General features: G+C 41.8%; 1 protein-coding gene across 4 annotated transcripts in view; it reads left to right on the top strand.

The window, feature by feature from the left end:
* The window catches only part of LIMCH1 (LIM and calponin homology domains 1), a 186,883-nt gene that overhangs the window by 134,224 nt on the left and 33,835 nt on the right, over positions 1-18,824 (top strand). The window contains exons 10-19 of one of the 4 annotated variants that reach the window (XM_014957814.1): positions 156-440; positions 1,685-1,939; positions 3,171-3,515; positions 4,230-4,553; positions 5,125-5,355; positions 6,329-6,577; positions 7,534-7,569; positions 12,265-12,391; positions 15,340-15,494; positions 15,692-16,094. In XM_014957814.1, the coding sequence (XP_014813300.1) occupies positions 156-440; positions 1,685-1,939; positions 3,171-3,515; positions 4,230-4,553; positions 5,125-5,355; positions 6,329-6,577; positions 7,534-7,569; positions 12,265-12,391; positions 15,340-15,494; positions 15,692-16,094 (2,410 nt within the window). The remainder of the gene's footprint in view (positions 1-155; positions 441-1,684; positions 1,940-3,170; positions 3,516-4,229; positions 4,554-5,124; positions 5,356-6,328; positions 6,578-7,533; positions 7,570-12,264; positions 12,392-15,339; positions 15,495-15,691; positions 16,095-18,824) is intronic. The other 3 variants (XM_014957816.1, XM_014957817.1, XM_014957818.1) reach the window with 3 other exon arrangements.

The raw sequence follows: 18,824 nt of genomic DNA, 5'->3' as shown, positions 1-18,824 counted from the left end.
TAAGTGTTATTTATAACAAGGCTTTGACTAATCTAACAGCAGCCTGGAGCGTATTTGATTAACTGTGCTTGGTTTATGACCTGGAGATGAGTGTTGCCGCTGCCCCCTCCTCCCCTGGTGCATCAAGAGCTTTATTTAATTTTGCTCTGCGTCAGTAAAAAGCCAACGTGTGAAGACAACACCCCAGACATCATCCTTCGCAAGGACAACCCCTTCATGAAGCATTATCAAGGGAAGGATTCTGGTTCGGAAGATGAAGCAGCCAGCAGAGTTCCCGATTTAGAAAAGGATGACTTTGCCACCCGGAGAGCCAGAATGAATCAACCCAAACACATAGTTCCTTTTAACTCCTTTTTGATTGGACCCTATACAAGTAAAGATAAAGGTAAACTTGAAGATGTTAAAAAGCCATTGCAGACGGAAAAGCGGGAACATGCAAGGTGTGCATCCATGGTCTTTTTCTTTCTATTACAATGCTTAATTTCACGTGGCTTATTGCTGTGTAGAACTAAAGCTGTCTTGGCTACAAAAAATTTTCAGGGTAAAGTAAATGCAAATGCTTATGATAAAAGTGAACAGAAAAAAAAAAAAAAGATGTAGATTACCAGCTGTAATTTTTTGTTAGAGTATCAGGACCAGGAGCTTAAATTGGCTGCGAGTGTAAATAACATGAAGATTAGACACTTTTGTTATCTACACTCATAAGGCAGTTCATGAGTAGTGGAGAATAAACTTAGAAGGCATGGTTTTCATCTCGGCTCTTTTGCTGAGTATTTTCGGTGCATATTTTTGGATGCATTTGTTTCATCTAACACCCTATTAATACCCTGCATAAAACGTGGACTTGGATGGGTCTTTAGTTAAGACATTGAGTGCATACGCCTGCTATACTGCAACAAGTTGTGTTGCACATAGTCCTAATGTTTTTTACACAGCATTATTTTCAGAAATGGAGCATGAGTTATAAGGTTTCAGCCTAGAAAATCTTTGGTGCAGACCTTTAAGAATGTGTTGAACACAAGTATCTGCTAGGCATAGACCTTCTTCATGAAACAAGTATATTTGTTTTGTTTGTGCAAGGAGAAGTGATCCCAGATAAAACCACTAAAATACACATTATGGTGGTCCTTGACTGTAATAACTGATACTTTCCAAAAACTTCTCTTAATATCTAGTAGCTGTTTTCAATAATGCAAAATGTGCCTTTCAGCTACTGGTAATTTGATTATATTAACATTTTCTAATGACTAGTTTGGCAGGGTATCTGAGGAACACATAACTGAATTTTAATATTGTAATGCTATTGACATGACTCTAAGATCAAAGAAATTCTGCAGTGTGTTTGCAAGCAAAACTTCAATTCACTTTGCTAATAACATGAAAATGAGATATTTGTAACTATTTAAGAGAAAATGCTTAATACAGTAATAAAGATTTTTCTTGCTTGAGCTAGGAATAGGAGTCGTGATAAAGTGATCTCAATAGTGCATGAGCAGGGTAACATAAATGAGGGGTTTCAACTTCAAATGATTCATTCTGTGTTTACTTCCTAAAATTAATTTAAAACTAATCTTATAAATTCTGTTTTATCTTCTCATGCTCTGAACCTCTTCTATTGACGCTGATTTATCTTTGCTCCCTTGAAAAATCTTTTCTTGCTGAACTGGAATGTGCATTAAATTAGAAAAAGACGGGTGCACATGGCATCAGCAAGGCAAATAGTGACAAGCAAGGAGAACCCACTTCTGCAAAGTGAGAAGACTGAGTCGGAGAAGGAACAGCAGTTGAAAGTGCCTGATACTGAGAGAAATGATTTGGCGAAGCAGAAATCTCAAATTACTCTTCCTGAGCCACAAGAAGATGTGGCTTTTGTGAATGCCTCTATAACAAAAGCAGATCTGGAGACCTGGAAAAGATTGAAACTGTCAGGGGAGCCCAGGTACGGTTTCTGCCTGTGGACAGGATTGCCATGCTAGGGAGCATGTTTAGAATGTCACGATCCACTGTGTGTGCTTGGGGTTTTAAACTTGAAGAATGCTTTGATGACAACCAGTCCTTACCTATTTAAATTTCCAGGAGTCCAAAATCTGTACAGGGATGCTGTCTATCACGAAATGAAAGTGTGTCCGTCATTTAAAGCACTATAGTAGTTTCTCAGTCACTCCTCTGGTGAACACTTCGTGTCACATCAGAAAGGACTCATCTTGTGGATCAATCCACTTTGAAGCTGCTCTGAGTTGAATGGTGCAAAGCTCCATGTGGCACCACTAACTCGAGAGCACTGTGCCGCTGCTAACCAAGCGATCTTCAGGGCTTGGGGGGTTACACCTTGGGGCTATGAAGTGAGGATCAGCATCTCTTTGCATGAATGTGGCTATACTGCTTTGGAGACCTGAGCTAATACATCTGCATGGTGTTGTACTCTCGTGCTGAGTAAATACACCAGCACTGTTTGTCGGTGCAGCAGGGGTTTCTAAGTTATTCTAAGCTTTTTCCCCGTAGAGGTGGGCTATAATGTATGCAGGTGATTTGTGACTCCAGTAGGAAAGGATAACAACTTCTAGCTTTCCTGTTTAGGTGCATGCCATTTTCCCATTAAAGGTAGCCATCTGTTCAGGCGTTCTTCTAGCAATGTGGTTAGTGTATGTAATTTTAGTTCTAATAGAAACCATCAAAATTCAATTACTCTCTCATCTCAAAGATATTAGGAGTCTCTTCATTGCTTTTGAGGCAATTTATTAGAATCAAGATTCAGTCCCCTTGGTTTAGGAGAAGTGAATTGCCCTTGCTAGTGCTCTCATGCCACTGAAGGCCCCCCGTGATGGGTGGGCTGGTGCTTGTGTGGTCCCATGTAATGCCTGACCCAGGTCTATGTGAGCAGATAAGGGAACCATGGCTTTGTTAGGGTGAAGAACTGAGTCTGGAATGGGCCGTATGCTACATTTCTTCCCCTAAGGAAGAGCTTCCATGGATGCCATCCCAGAGTTTCCCCAACAGGTCTGCAGTATCTTTGGATTTTATCTGTCATTTGGGCCTCAGTGTACCATAGCTGTTGGTACCTGTGTCCTTGGATTTTAAAATAAAACCCCTTCTAAACCTTAGGAGTATTTAATTTGCTTTATTCTGGGGTCTCATGTTGGGGGGATTCTTTTATTCCTCATTCTGACTAGTGAAGAAGATTCCAAATGTCCCAGTGACACAATGCCACCAGCTGAAATCACGGTGAAGGCAGCAGCCCATGATGATTTTGCTGTCCGCAGAGCAAGAGCAAACAAAAAGGCTGGTAGCCCCAAGCAGAAGTTTGTGCATTTTGGGCCAGTAACTGAGATTGATCAACAGAAATGGGACAAGCTTGTTGTCGGCAGAGTTTCATCCAGGAGTCGAACGGAAGAGGAAAACAAGAAAGACGGTGTGGAAAGTCACCCTGATGTTGAGAGCTCTCCTTCAACCACTGTTGACAGTCTGGGGTTTGCTGAACACAGTGATGAAGTATCTAAGCCACAGAATGAGTCCAGGTATTTGGTGTGGCTTAGGAAGTGCTGCTGAGCTGGAAATGAGACCTGTTCTTGCCAGATGCTGATCTGCATGAGGGTGGACTGCTGCCTAGACCTGAGAGCTGTTTACGCGCGCGGCCGTGTTCAGAAGTCATCTGATGCCTTCACAGTATCTTAACGTATTTAGGGTTACGCAAAACAGCGCTGTGCAAAGCTCTTCTTAGAGCTTGCCCCAAAATTTCTGATGGGCGGTGGAATCACTGGTATCTCAGAGCCTGAGCTGCTGTTCAAGCTTTTTCTGCCTCTTGAATTCCAGTGGCTTTGCTCTGCCTGCTTTCAGCACATTAGGAATTTGTTGTTCAGCTCGCTGGCCTTACTGGTGTTCAAAAAATGCCTTCTTCAGACCTAATGGATTTACTTTCTTTTTGAAGATGCAGTGCTGAAACCAGGGCGTATTTGGTGCTCTGTGTTTCTGGCATTTATCTAGAGAAGAATTACAGCTCTGGGAAGTTAACATATTAACAGAGCTTACATTTCTTTGGCTTGTCCTTAATTGCTTAGTCTGTGGCTGTAGCAAGAATTTTTTAATGAATGCTTTTAGCAAGCAGTTCATTCAGTTAAGTTTGCGTGTCCATAAAACATTTGCGAACTGAGTTGGAGGACTCCTTTTCTTACCTTTCATTTGACCTGAGAATGTTCTGTCTATCTCACCCCTCTTCTCAATCTCATCGCTAGTGAGGTAACCAAGTCAGGTACAGATGACTCTTGCAGGAGAATGCCATCACCTGTCCCAGCTTTTGGCATCATCTCTGAGAAACAAACTCTGTGTGGTTTGAAGAAACAGGAAGAAAGCACCAAGGAAGAATGTGACGGGCATTTACCAGATGTTGAAAGAGATGATATGTTGGTTAGAAGGATGGGAACTTTTCAGAGGCGTACTACTAGCCCCGTTCCCATACATTGTCCTCCTCTGTCAGTAGCTCCTCATCTGCTGCAGCAGCGGCAAGGGGAGGCAGTAGCTCGTGAGAAGGATTTGAAGACTCCATGGGAAGCTGAAAGGTCAGAGAACAGAAGCAGATCCCTCTGAGCTTCATGCCTGGTTTGTGTGTGGTGTTAGCTTGGATCAGTCAGCAGTGTTGTTCCATTTTTCACACGGCCTTTAAAGATGTGTTTTACTCATTCATCATGGCATGTGTTCTGTTTTATGAAATTACTTACAAGAATGTATCCTATGAACATAAAACAGTCTGTTTTCTTTCATAATATTTAAGTACTTCAGTTGTTAATTGCTGTCCAGCATGAAAACAGTCTTTCATCTTTTGGGGGGATTTCTGTTGCAATCCATGGTGCTGTGTCCAGACTTTTATGCCAGCTTCTAAGTGAATAATGCCTCGCATACGTTTTTTTTTTGTGCAATCCTCGACTTCTAACGTGTCACCTATATAAGTGGCATTCAAGATAGTTTCCTCTTGCTCTCACTCCCTGTGCTGTAGCTACAGATGCCTAGTTTTCCATCCCTCTGCAGCTGTGTTTTGAGTAACAGTACCGCACGTTGCCTGAGCAGCCGCTTGCCTTTGGGCTGCACAAGTGAGCCTTATCATGGAATAGTGTCACTTGTCTCTCTGAGCAGTACTGTCACACGAGAAGAGGGCCAAGAACAGCTTGAAATCCCTCAGCAGCAGAGCGGTGGAACAGAAAAAGTGAAATTGCCAGACCCACAAAGGGATGACATGTTGGCCAGAAGAACTGGAGCTTTCCTAAAACAGCCTGGGCCCAGTGTTAAGCAGTTCCTTCCCATGCCATTTTCAAAGCAGCAGGATAAGCAGGGCACAGCTAGAGAACTTGAGAAGAAAACTACGAGGTAAGAAAGTTGTGCTTCTCTCTTTCTCTTGCAACTGGCCCTGTGGGCTGATTGTCAAGATCTCTTATCTGGAAGAGCTGCCGTTGGCCCGGCAGCAGTTTCTTCCATACTTTTCCTCAATTCTGTGCCAACTCTTTCTGCTCAGAAGGTGGCAATGCAGGGTTTCTGGCCCTTTTGGTAGAGCCCTGTAAAGACTCGGAGCAGAGCTCTACCAGATGCAAAATTCTAATAGCATGAGGAAATGGATATGCGTAGCAAGATTGTATTATATTTCCAGAGGTTTCTCGTTAAATATGAGCTCATCGTTAGAAATGTTTTCAGCCGGAAATAGAGGTGCTGGGTAATGATAGGTTAGATGCTTGTCTGTGGCTTATCTGGTGCCAGTGACTTCCAAGCAGGAAGTCTGGAGATCCTGAGATCCTTCCTGATAGTGCTCGGTGCTTTTCTAAACACCTTTCTTCAGGTGCATGAGGCATGTGGGGAAGCCTTTGAACAGCGTTATTGTTGGCTGGTTGAGCCACATGCAAGTGGGAGTGGAAAGGTTCTTACTCATCAACCTCTTCAAAGTACATGAAGAGAAAGATAAGCATGTGCCTGAGTATACACAGATGAAAAACTTAGTGTACAGCTCAGCCAGGAGAAGAAAAACTGTCATTTGCCATAGAACCAAACAGTGGTTTGGTCCTGAGAAGACCTTTATTAGAATAGCTTAGTTAAAATATATACTTAATACTTTAATCTTTGGCGTTGCCCAGGACAGTTTGTGTTTCTGACTTAGAGGAATGGAAGTACAAGCATTTAACTCTATTAAAATTGTTCCATGTACCTACCTCACTTAGCTTGTCACCTATCAGCTACTTGGGGTTGTGGAGGTGGTTTTTATTAACTTCAGTTATTCTTTTCATTATGTCTATGTGATTTTTCAAATGTTGCTTAATGCGTCTCTTTGCACTGCTGCCTTTGGCTCACTCAGGCCTGAAAAATGTCCACAAGTCTGCATTAATAGCTCTGGAAAACCTGTAACACAACCTCCACAAGAAGAGCAGCAAGGGCAGGAAAAATGCAATCTCCCTCCTGCAGGACAAGATGAGACTATTTGTACTGCCCAAGTGGATGAAGGTAGCCTTAACGAAGTACACCTTGGTCAAACGTCTAAGCTTCAGGAGGTTCCTGAGGAAAGCGAACTGGAGACTTTGCCATCCAAGGATGAGCATCTGCAAACGTGAGCTCTCTGTGGTGTGAATCACGCAGCTTGTACGACCCTGTGTGCGCACTTCAAAATTCAGATTGTGCATTGCCTGGTGTGTTTTCAGTCCAGACTAAAATATTGTATGTCAGTAATGCACTTCTTAGAAACAAACAGAATAGTTGTGTGACGCATTTTCTTTTGAAATATTGAAATGACAGCTAATTGAAAGGAAATACTTGATGATGTTATATGTATTGAATTGCAAAAAAGGTTTGTGAAGAGCAGAGTTTCAACTGGACTCTGCTTTTTTAGAGATACGTATCTTGCTTCTCCATGATTTGAAAATGTTGCAGTGTTGACTTTTGTTCTTCTTGTTCTTTTATGATAAATCCCAGATACAAATATGTGGTCTGCATGGCTCTAAACAAAACTCTCACTGTGGTGAATGACACTGACTTGTGTATTACCAGTACCTTTTTTCAACTACACTCCCCTCACCCCAAACCCCTCACCCTGACAACAACAGGAAAAAAAAAAAAAGTGGGGTGGAGGAATCCTGTGGCACTTTCTGACTATAATATTTGCCTCTTCCGTGCTTCAGTTATGGTGATTCTGAGCACTGCTGTGGAATGTAACTGTTAAGTTTTGTCTCCATTCATCGCATGTGTGGCACTTCAATGTAAATGTTAATATATTGTCTATTTTCAGTAACTATTTTCGACACCAATTTTGGGTATACTTCAGCAGGTTTTTATAATGGGGGCATTAGTTATGGGGTCTGGGAGGGATGGATGGTGTTCTTACCTAGTTTGGCCTCCAGATGATTAGGTAAGTCTTGATTTCTGAACACATAATCACTGAACAGTATGATTAATTGTTGGTCAGCTTTACTAGTACAGGTTGGATGTTCAAGTGACAGTTACCCAAATTCTATGGGTCCAGTTGTTAATGTATTTATCAACGCGCTAATTTTATATTTGGTCTTGTAGATTCGGCCCCAGAACTGCTGTGTCTGATGACGCAGAGTAAGTTGTCTTGTGTGCACAAGATTCTATTTTAAACAACTTACACTGCATGCTTTCCCGTCTTTCTACTAATTTAAAATGCAGTTGATGCCTTATTATTATTTTGCAGTGTTTCAGCAAATAAATTTTTCAGAAAAGCACTGAAAAATGGAATGCAATATGGCTTACATTGCAGCTAAAAATAATTTTATATAAAAGCCCATCAAAACTGAATGTAACACTAATGTCCAGCTGTTGCTTAAAGTATTGTTTCCTCTTTATTTTTCTTTTCTTTTGTTTTTCTTCTGAATTTCTATTGCCTCTAATCAGCTACAGGTAAAGAGAGTTGGGTTGAATTTGGACTGGGTGTTGAGGAAAAATATTAAGTATTACCTATACAGGAACAAGAAAGAAAATCCCAAAGTAAAATAAAATCCATTGTGATCTTCAGAATAATTACCAGGAAAATACATCTTTAGCTGTTCTTTATTGTCTTTTGAATCCCTTCTAGGTTGGATTTAATTTAATGTAGTAAACATTTTTTTAAGCTCTTTACCTCGATGCTTTACTTTTGGCAGAAGGAGTAGGACTGTGACATTTATTGCACTCAAACATATGTTAATTGTGTGTGTATGCATATAAACTGTAGTTCAGAATAGTATGCAGTGTTATTTAGAAAGCTCCGTTAAAGTATTAGCTATTCCTACAAAGTGCAGGCATTTAGAAGCAAAGAAATAGTTGGGAACTACCCACATAATAATGTCCTTAATGTCCTTCTGTTCACAGAAATGCTCATGACCTTCCCTGTCTCTATTACAAAATAGAAACAGCACAGAGGGTTTTTTTTAAATAACAAATATATACAGGGACTCATATATAATTTTTCACACTTTCCTCTAATGATAAAGGTTAGAATCATGGACTGAATATTCTTTACAAGACGTGTAATACCTTTATGCTAAGCAAAACCTGTGTCCTCTCACCACAGAGTAAATGTGATCACTTTCAAGCAGCAGAAATCTGTTCAAGCAAATGAAGACATGAGATAAAAACAGCATAACAACACAGAAGTGTTGTACTTCACAATGGGGACTTCCCTGCCATTTCAGAAAGCCTACCTATCTGATTGATTTGTTCAATTGTTTTCCCACGTTTTTTGCGTGTCTATTAAATGCAAACATGAGAGAAGGTACACGGAGATGCCTTCAAAGAGGTGTTGCAGTGGGTTTGGTTGTATAATGTGAGAATAGCAAAGATGAATAAATCATATTGTTTATTCTACATTGATTCTGATTTTGGTTTAGAAAGCAAACCAATAAAAGTTCAGCCCTCATTGTCATCCTTTCCAGATGTGCCACAGTTTTAAAGAGCAACTATTTTCCTAAACTGCCTTTTAAGTTCTTATAAACGTAAGGTTGTGTTTTCCCTTCTGAAGACAGAATACTTACAAAGAATCTAATAACATTTGGCTCTCAAGTAGGAAAAATAAATTGATCTGACATTTAAAATGCTTCCAAGATGTTTGTCAAGTCTCCTTTGAAAACTTTGTAGCTTGAATTCGGTCTTAGAGTAGGGTCTTTTTATTCCAGCAGCAGAACTAGAAATTCCTTTGTTAGACTGATAAAGTTCCCTTTACTGGTCAGGAAGCCCCAGATATTGTCGTCATCCCTGGTCTGTGTCAAGGTCCAGAAGAGGCAACACTTAGTGTGTCACTGTTGATCCACCCCATTCCCATCTCCCGAATACACGGGGCTGAATTCTGGCAGTGGCATGACAGTCCAGTGTGAGTTTAGGCTTATGCTTTACACTTTAAGCCTGGCAAGCAAATAATAGCGAGTTGATATTTTTTGAGTATTTGTTTACTGGAGTCCGATTCTTTAGCCAGCCTGTCGTTTTTTATATTTTATTGGGGTTTCTTAAGACTTAGTATGACTGTAAAATGGTAATGTAGCCACATAATAAATGCCTTGCATAAGGATTTTTAATATTCTCGGAAAAAAAAGTTTTTAACCATGTTTCTCACTTTCAAATTAAATAGTCTGAACACTTGAGTCCTTGAGGACTTTTTTTATTCAGCGCTTGTTCAGACCTGTTTAAAATAAAAAACAATTGCTACATGATTTCACTGACAAGAACAACTGTAATTTGTGAGAATAAAGTAGCACGACTTAAAAATCACATCATCCCAAAGATCTAACCCTCCAAAATATGCTGTTTAATCTGCACAGTGTTTTTTCACAGATCTTTTTTATAACAGCAGGTCTGGTACGCTGGTCAGCAGAAGGGCCTCTTGCTTCCAGTTAGAGTTTGGATGCAATCCCCAGAGCTTTGCTAATGGCAGAAAACTCCTGAACGTGAATTCAGTAGAGTTAGGTCTCCGCCGTCTGCTTGTGTGCTGTGTGCCTGCTGGCCCAGCGCATGGTTGAAAGAAGGAATAAATCTAGTTCTGATTATGCAGGTATCAGTGATGGGCTGGGCCATTTGTAGTTTACCTAAGAAAGAAATAGGACGAAATGATGTGGGACTCATAGTGAAAGTGTCTTTTGGCAGAAGCTCAGAGTTTTGGCCCATTTGATCCTTTTCTAAGGATGAACTTCTCAGGCAGAGAAATTGATGTAGACCTTTCAGTTGGCCTCATCCATGTGTTCAGGAAAGTAGGTGGTTCTCCTTAACAGTTACTACATGTTGGTCAGAGCAGAGCACGGTGCTTTGACACGTGAGTTCCTCAGGTTCCTCTCTTGGGAAGATACATTTGCAGAGTTGATGTTTGAGCCTACCTGGTTGCTTATCCATAGCAGTGAAGGCCCAGCAGCAGAAGGTGACAACCAGAGTACAAGGTGCATGTGGGGTTGTAGTGTATAGTTTGATTCCCGGCCTAGGCTGAAGCCTTTTCCAGAGTAACTTTTTTGTTGCATTTTTAATAGGGATAAACCCTTTGGTTTTGCTGTTTCTGGCCACCCTGGGAGACCCGAGTGAAGGAAGGCAGGGAATAAATACTAGCCTTTCATTAGGACATCAGGGGGCTCCTGGTAGAAAGCATTTTTATTTTCCTATCCCAAATGGCAGAGGGCGAGTACTTGTGCACTCTGCTAGAACCAGTTACCACCATTTCAGGTCTTCTGTTTTCTTCTACTGTATGTGAATGAAAAATTTGCTGACCCGAGAGAAGGGTACAAGAAAGGAGCGACACAACCAGTTTGACCCAGTAGGCACAAGGTGGCAAAGACTTAACAGTAAAGGGTTTTCTTAGTGTGACTTTCAAAAGCTCTTAAACTGGAATAAACCCTTTAAAGGTGACTTTATTACAAGTTATGCATCTCCCAACCTATCTCATCAGTCTGGAAAATACGACTGATATTTAAATATTCCTTAGTAGGTGGTATGCCTTTATTTTACAAACAACAAAATTTGCCACGTCTTTAGGTTCTGTTGTTCAGGAGTGCTCCAATCCAGTCATGCAACCCTTAAACCACCCACAGAAAAACCCAAGTTAGTGTACCCCTCAACAGTGTTGAAGGGGTGAAGCACAGTATTATGCTAACCTTGCTGTTCATGCTTAAAGGCAATAGCATGTGTATTCTGTCCTTCATTTCTGAGGAAATACCTGCTGACAGGATGGGATCTGAGCATGTCCTTTCCCATCCAGACCTTGCAGTTTTCCCTTGAGAGTGGGTCATTCCCATCTTTGCTTGCCTGAATACAAATGTTGGCTAAATATATACACGCACAGCTTTCCGTGTCTGTTCACTTTGATTACTGTGGACACAGTTGCTTACAATCTTATCTTCCTTGGGTGCTTCTCCTTCCCCTGCTAGTTGGTTCACCTAAAGCTACAGATGACCATTTGAAGACTGCTGTGAAATCACTCATGTGGAACTGCATGGCGCTTTTTTTTTTTTTTTGCTTTTAATGGCACAACTGAGGTCATGTTTTACTAATAATAGGTAATAGGGGGGAGTAGTAAGTACATTATCTTCGTGTGAAGATCTTTATAGAATATGAATGGATGTATAATATCAAACCGTGACCTTTTTTTCCTTTAACTTTCCAAAGGTCAGGGACAGAAATAGAACGTGTAGAAAGAAACTGTTTTGTCCTGAATGTCAGCTTTGCCTTCTTAGGTTAGCTTATTAATAAGTTGGTGCTGATAGCATTGAATTTCTTCGAGGCAGGGAGGGGAGAGGAGGAAGTACCATGCTGTTTGCACTGTGGGTACTTCTCTGGGCAGGCTCTCCCTGGTTTTGTAGCAATAGCATTTAGCCAGACGTGCTGCCCCTAATCTACTACTCAAGCTTCTCTTGTTTTACGCTAAAATGGAAACTTTTGTCTGCACTGTTAATCGGAGGGGTCTTGAAAGCTCACTGGGAAACAAATCTTCAGAAAGTAAAATGTTCTGAACTCTGCTTCGAATAGAATGCTTTTAATAAGAGCTATTGACAGAGGTGTAACGTTAGCAGTGCTTCTTAGTGAGAGGCAAAGTTGCAGTCAGCTAACAAAAACAAGAGACAGTTGAGGAGTATAATGCCTGAAGTACTGTGTGGGAGCCATAGGGATGCTCACTGGGCCTTCTGGGGGACTGCTGCTTTTGGGAGCTTGGTAATGGTGTGGTGTCTGATTCTGCTGTAGCACCCTCATGTGGCTTTAGCTCTACCAAGCTGAAGGAATGCGAGCCTCTGAATAACGCTTGCACCGCTTCTTCTTTCCCCCTTGGTTCAGGAGCATGAGCATGTTTGACATGAGAAGTGAAGAAGAAGCTGTGACTCAGCCCCACAGCAAAGCTCGCCATGAGAAGCTGCAGAACGTACACAACCAGCTGAAAGAGGACGAGACCAGATGGCAAGACGTGAGTATGCCACAACATCGTCTGCACTGCTGGCGTTGAGGCCAACTAGCTTGGCAACAAAGTACAACCTGCTAAATCGACAGTTGCTCTCTGCTGCTGAAATAATTAGCAGCACTATATTGCCTCCCCTGCCCCCTAATGGATTGTTGCTAAAAGCATAGACATTCATAATTTGATGTAAATTGCAGAATACCGAGGTCTTCCGGTGCCTCTGCATGTGCAACAGCTAATTTGCTTTTTTAAAAAATGTAATTAAACTGTGGTTAGGTAAAAATGGAAGCAGAACAGTTTCTAACTCGTCACTTCTCTAACTTCTCTAAATAGTAAGTGCCCGAAGTGACAAAATACAAAACTGAACAGGACAGTGAATAAATAGGTTGGACTTGGCTTTAATAAATTTGGATAGATACAGCAAATACTAATATTTTTCATTTTGTCTAAGCAAACAAATTACCCTTCAAGTTAGCTGTACCCTGCTTGGGTTACAAGCCCTTTCCAAACCCTCTTGGCCTCAATGTGTTTTTTAACCCAGCCTGGCACTTGCCATTACCTTCAGCAAATGAGCAAGGACAGAAAAGGATGATTTGCAGGTAAGTTAGTATCAGGAGTTTTAGTGTCAATCCTGTTAATTCTTAAAGTCTGTTTTTAAATGAAGAATTTTGGACATATTTATTAATTAAAACACGTCTCTTCAAGCAGCTAGTACAGTCATTTCCCATTATAAGGGGACAGCATCTGTGGAACGTTTCAGAGAGGTTTTTGGTAGAAAATTCAAGGAAAAGTCCAAAAAAGAACAGTTTATACCACTAAGAAATAACTTTTTGTAATAGAACAGTGAAGACCTTCAGCTGAGAGGTCTGTATGTGTGGGAAGCCATAATTTCCCAGCAGAGATAAGAATGAGTCCGAAGACATTTGAGAGGTTTGAGAACTCTTTGCTGTTGAATTGGAAAATCCTCTGTGCTAAAGTGTGTAGGATTTCCAGGCCCTCGGCACCTTCTACTCTGAACTAAAATTTCTGAAGAGGTACTAAAAATGCCCTTACTGGAATGTCCTTGGCATTCAGAGGGCTTTATGGAGGCGACACCGCATTCACGGTCCCATATTTTTTATGTGCCCATGCTGTAAATTTGCCAACAATTAACAGTTTCATTGCGCTTTTTTATTATTGTTATTCTAAAGCATCAGAGCTGGAAAAGATAAACATGTCTGGTTTTTAATTGCAAAAAGAGGAGGAGGGCTTATGTTATGAAATTTGCTAATGAAAAACTAATTTCCAAACAATAGGCAGTAGTGGGAGTAGCTGAATAAAGAAATGCTTTGGTACTTCAGTGAGAATAATTAGTAACTGAGGAAAATGAAAGGCCTATGTTTCAAGAAGGGGATTATAGACTGATATATGTAGGTCATGTGAAGAAATACTTTAATGAGCATTCCCTTGAGTGTAACGTCAATAATTTGTGGTTTTAAACTAAATTAAAAGTGACAAGGTTTGTTCCTGGTTTTAATAAAATAAGTTATGCTTGCAGTACCTTCTGTTGTTTACCAATAAAAATGCAATTAAAATATCTGGAAAACCACGTGATAAATGAAATAGCCTTTGAATTGAGTATGTGTACAGAATCTCTGGTTTTTATTAAACGCAGAATTTGTTAGAGTGCATGAAATATAATCTGTATACTAATCTCCTGATGTTGTAAAGTTAATGACAAATGTGCCCCTGCAGTTTCCTAGGAAGTTATTTTTCTTTACAGAAGTTCTGCAGAGGTTATTTTTTCCATGTAAAATTTTGTTCCTTTACTGATTGATTGCAGAGAAATTTTATGACTTAGAAAAATTTTTCACTGTGATGCTTTTACTGTGAAAAATATCTTGTCTCTGCACTCTCCTGAACTTGTGGATTCATAGCCCAAGCAGGGTGCTAGACATAGGTGCCGTAACACATCTCCTGTGGCTCTCTAGTTTAGTGTCAGGCTGGTTTTGCAGGAAAGGTAAAGAACTAGAATTAGTGGATCTTCTGGACAATTTTGGATAGGCTTCTTCGAAAAAGAGTAAGATCATTGCTTCAACAAGGACATATCTTGGTGGTGAGACACTGGAACAGGTTGCCCAGTGAAGTTGCAGGTGCCCCATCCCTGGAAGTCTTCAAGACCAGGTTGGATGGAGCAACCTGGTCTAGTGGAAGGTTGCCTATGGCAGGGGGGTTGGAACTAGATGATCTTTAAGGTCCCTTCCAACCCAAACCATTCTATGATCTATATAGCTGGAGACAAACCATAGGCTTTTTGCTCTCTTGTGTCTCATGCCAACCAGGTATGAGCCACTTTAGTCCATGAGGAAGAATTTAAGTTTGGATGCTGCACTGGATTTTTCTGTTAAAAAAACCCCCATGGGTCAACCATGGTTGCACATAGTTGGCTGATAGCATGGGCAAAGTATGGGACTATCAGCTCTCCATGGCAGACTCTCAGTGCGACTGTAATTCATGGTGAAACGACATCCCTTCCTCCAGTGAACTCCTGTCTCCCACACATCTAGCTATTAAAATTCTTCACCAAATGTGACTTTTCTGCTTATCTTCCTGGGGAATCTGGTTTTGTCTCTAATGCCTCATGTTGGCCCAAGTGAAAATGAGTGCCCCAACTGGTCCTTTTAGGCCAGATTTCCTGGTGTTATTACCCGGCATACTTCTGCAGCACTACAAAGCCAAAAAGAAAATACACCAGTGGACCTATGAAATCCCTACTGGATCCTGCTGTTAGGAGGAAAATCAGTCAGGCAATGTCTTCATTTTATGATATAATCTCCTCTTCTCTTTAAAATAAACTGCTGCCTGCTGGTAATGGGAGCCTGACCCACAGGCAGGAGCAAATGTTGCAAACCTTGGTGTCTGTGGCCAGTTTTTAGCTATTTGCAACTCTGCATTCAGGTGCCTTCCTTCTCTCGCAGGACCTGGCTCGGTGGAAGAGTCGTCGAAGGAGCGCTTCACAGGATTTAATAAAAAAAGAAGCCGAGAGAAAGAAAATGGAGAGGTTATTGTCTGGAGACGGAACAAATGAGCGCAGAAAAAGCATCAAAACCTACCGAGAAATTGTGGAAGAGAAGTAAGTTTCTTTTCTGCAGTGCAGAGGCATGTCTGAAAATGCTGTGTGCTCCGTAGGTGATGGGTGACTGTGGGCAGCCATGCCTGCAGGCCTGGGATGCGGGAGAGGGAAGGATGTTGATGGAGCAGAGGAAATAGGAGTGATTCCCAGTGTTAATTTCAATCCAATGATCTCTTTTCTGTTGTCTCCCATGACAGAGAGAGAAGAGAGCGGGAGCTTCACGAGGCGTACAAGAATGCGAAGTCGCAGGAGGAGGCTGAGAGCATCCTCCAGCAGTACATCGAAAGATTCACTATCAGTGAAGCTGTCCTTGAGCGTCTGCAGATGCCAAAAATTCTGGAAAGAAGCCATTCGGTGGAGCCAAATTCCCCACTGAAAGACCCAAATCCTCTGAGATACTTAAGGCAACAGTCGCTGCCTGCTCCAAAATTCACTGCCACCATCGAAGCAACCATTGTTCCCACCGCTGAACTAGAGCCCAGCGGTTCGACGGGCCGTACGTCTCCCAGCAAAAGTGTTGTCTCCAAGGCTGTGCCTATGCTGACACCCAAGCCTTACTCCCAGCCCAAAAATACACAAGAAGTTTTAAAGAGCTTTAAGGTAGGATACGTTGCACTCCCCAAAGTCAATCAGGAGGCAAAGGGGTCCTGGCTAAATCATCTAAACATATAAATGTTCGATACAATTAAGCAGTAAATAGTTGCAGCGTTCTGATGTTACAAAACTCAGGTCTGTGCTCTGTGCTGCCTGGTCAGGTGATCTCTTCTTGGTTACCAACCTTTTCAGAAACTTGACCTGTTCAGACTGACATATTTGTGCTGGTGGTTTTTCCTCAGGCTAAATTTGTTTGGGAAAGGGGAGCCTCTAAGAAAAAAGCAAGGCATTTTCTGAGAAAGAAGTTAAGAAAGAGTATGCTGTCATGGAGTTTTGTTTTTAAACAAAAGGGAAAGGGCAGGAAGCATGGAGACCCTGATTTTGGAGGAGGACCTGAACTGGCTCTTCACAGATCACAGAATGGCAGGGGTTGGAAGGGACCTTTGGAGATCATCTAGTCCAAAGCCCCTAGCAAAGCAGCTTCACCTAGAGCAGGTCACACAGGAATGCATCCAAGTGGGTTTGGAATATCTCCAGAGAAGAAGACTCCACACCCTTTCTGGGCAGCCAGTTCCAGTGCACTGGCACCCTCAAAGTAAAGCAATTTTTTCTTATGTTCAGATGGAATTTCCTGTGTTCCAGTTTGTGCCTGGTGCCCTTTGTCCTGTCGCTGGGAACCACTGAAAAGACCTCTTTTGTATCAAGGGTCTGATTTTTGCCATACTCTGAAAGAAGGGCTGCCTGGAATAAGGAGCCAGCTAGGAGATTTTTGGGGAAGGGGATAGGAGAGGAGGCTGAAACTACAAAACCTGAGGAATATACCTTTTGACTGGGTGGGTGTGGAGAATGGGGTGTGAACCAGTGATGGAGAAAGCAAAGAACTGGGGTGAGTGAGAGAGAACAGGCCTGAATATGTCATGATGGGAAAATTCTGCTTCTCAGAGTGCCTGTACCAAAACTGGGGCTTCCCCAAGTCTCATTGTAGCCTTGTTGTAAGCAGTGGGAAGTATGGATGTCCTCAGCTTGCAGAGTTCAGGTCCCCTTGTGTTTGCCGTTGCTATCTGCTGCTTTCCTAGTGGCATGCAGGGTTCCAGCAGCCCTGCTGATGTGCCAGTAGCATTGCTACCTACCATCTGTATTTGGTTGTTTACTTTTTAAAAAATAAGTCAGCTTTCTATAGATAGTGAAAAAAGTTTGTTGTGATGTCTGTAATTTCTTGAAGTCTGCCCCAGCTCTTGTGGAAACCTCCCCACCGTGTTTCCTAGTTGAAACGTGAAACTAGTAATTCCTACTTCTCTATACCTCAGCTGGTATTTCCCTAGAGTTTACATTTTAGCCATCAGAGCATCATGGATCTTTGGGTTTTTTTTCTGATCCATGCCGCTTTTTTCCTCAGATATATGTGTGTATCACCTTCATGTTAATGCATATATAGTTCACATATGTGGGGAGAAACTAACCCATGGATGCTTCTCCCCCCCACCAGCCACTACTAAAAGTCTGTCTAGACCTTGTTCACTCCATGTGGAAGAATGTGATTTGTCTCGACAGGAGTCATTCCCTAGCACAGGTAGCCGTAGCATTATTTTCCCCTGAAACACCAGCCTGTCAATGATTCTGGCCTCTGGTGACAATGTGTTGACTTGCTCCAGATCAGAAGGAAAGGAGTATGTTTGTTTTACTCAGCAGCCAGGGCATCTGTCCTGATCATTCAGACATTTGGTTTTCCTCCCTAATATAAATAGAGAAACCTCTTAGTCTAAACAGAGACACTAAAATGGATGGTGTGGCCTGCCAGTGTTTTCCTGGCTTTTTTATTTTTGAGATCTTTCATGACCTGCCTCTCTAGTAGATAATCCAGCACACAGTCCCAGAAGACTTGGGGCTCGGAGTCTGCCCACACTTGGGTTTGGAAATAAACCCTAAGAGTATTACTGTGTTGAGTGGATGATGGCAGTGAGGAAAGGGAGGGAACTTTTTTATCTGAAAAGCAGTCAAAAGAGGTGAAACCACATGCGGAGCTGGGCTGTTTCTCCTCTGCCTGGGAGCTGATTGTGTGAGGTGTGAACTGCCTTCACCTCCCCACGCTCCTGTCAGAGCTGAGGATGCCCAGTGCCTGGGAGATGGTCCTGTAGGCTAATCACCCTCAGATAGAGAACAGACCTCTGGATGCACATACTCAAGAAGTCAATGGGAGGAGTTTGCCCTCAGCTTAGCACTGATGGCATATACTAAGCTGGAGTGCCGCTCTTGAGGTACCTAAGCTGTTTACTCAAGTAAAGTACTGAAGATAAGTAAATGGGAAATAAGGAGTGGGGCAGGGAAGATGAGATGGGGAGAACTTTGCTTTCTTAAACTGTGTTTCAGTTCGATAAAGCAGTTTTGACACTTGTTGCATCAGTTTTCAGTAACAGTGAAATAAGAGAAAAGTTAACATCTGAGCTTGTTTTTACATGTGGTTTTTGCTTACGTAGTACCTGTTGAGAAACCTGAAATGACTAACCACCATATACATCCCAGCTAGCTTCTCTAAGAAATCACTAATCTATGCCATTATTCTCCCAAAGTCCAATGATTAGCAGAAAAAAAAGCTGTCCATATTTACTCCCTCATCTCTCCATTGTCTGCCGTGATGGTCATTTTGGAAGGAAGGATCCCTCTGCAGACAGTAGCAAAGCCCTCCTTCAAATCTATTTAAAACTCACCTCTGCTGACAAGCCTATAAGCCTCTGTGCT

This window comes from Calidris pugnax, unplaced genomic scaffold (assembly GCF_001431845.1).
Source record: "Calidris pugnax isolate Ruff unplaced genomic scaffold, ASM143184v1 scaffold349, whole genome shotgun sequence".
Lineage (NCBI taxonomy): Eukaryota > Metazoa > Chordata > Aves > Charadriiformes > Scolopacidae > Calidris > Calidris pugnax.
Note: the sequence above shows the minus strand (reverse complement) of the source record. Positions and strands in the feature narration are given on the sequence as shown.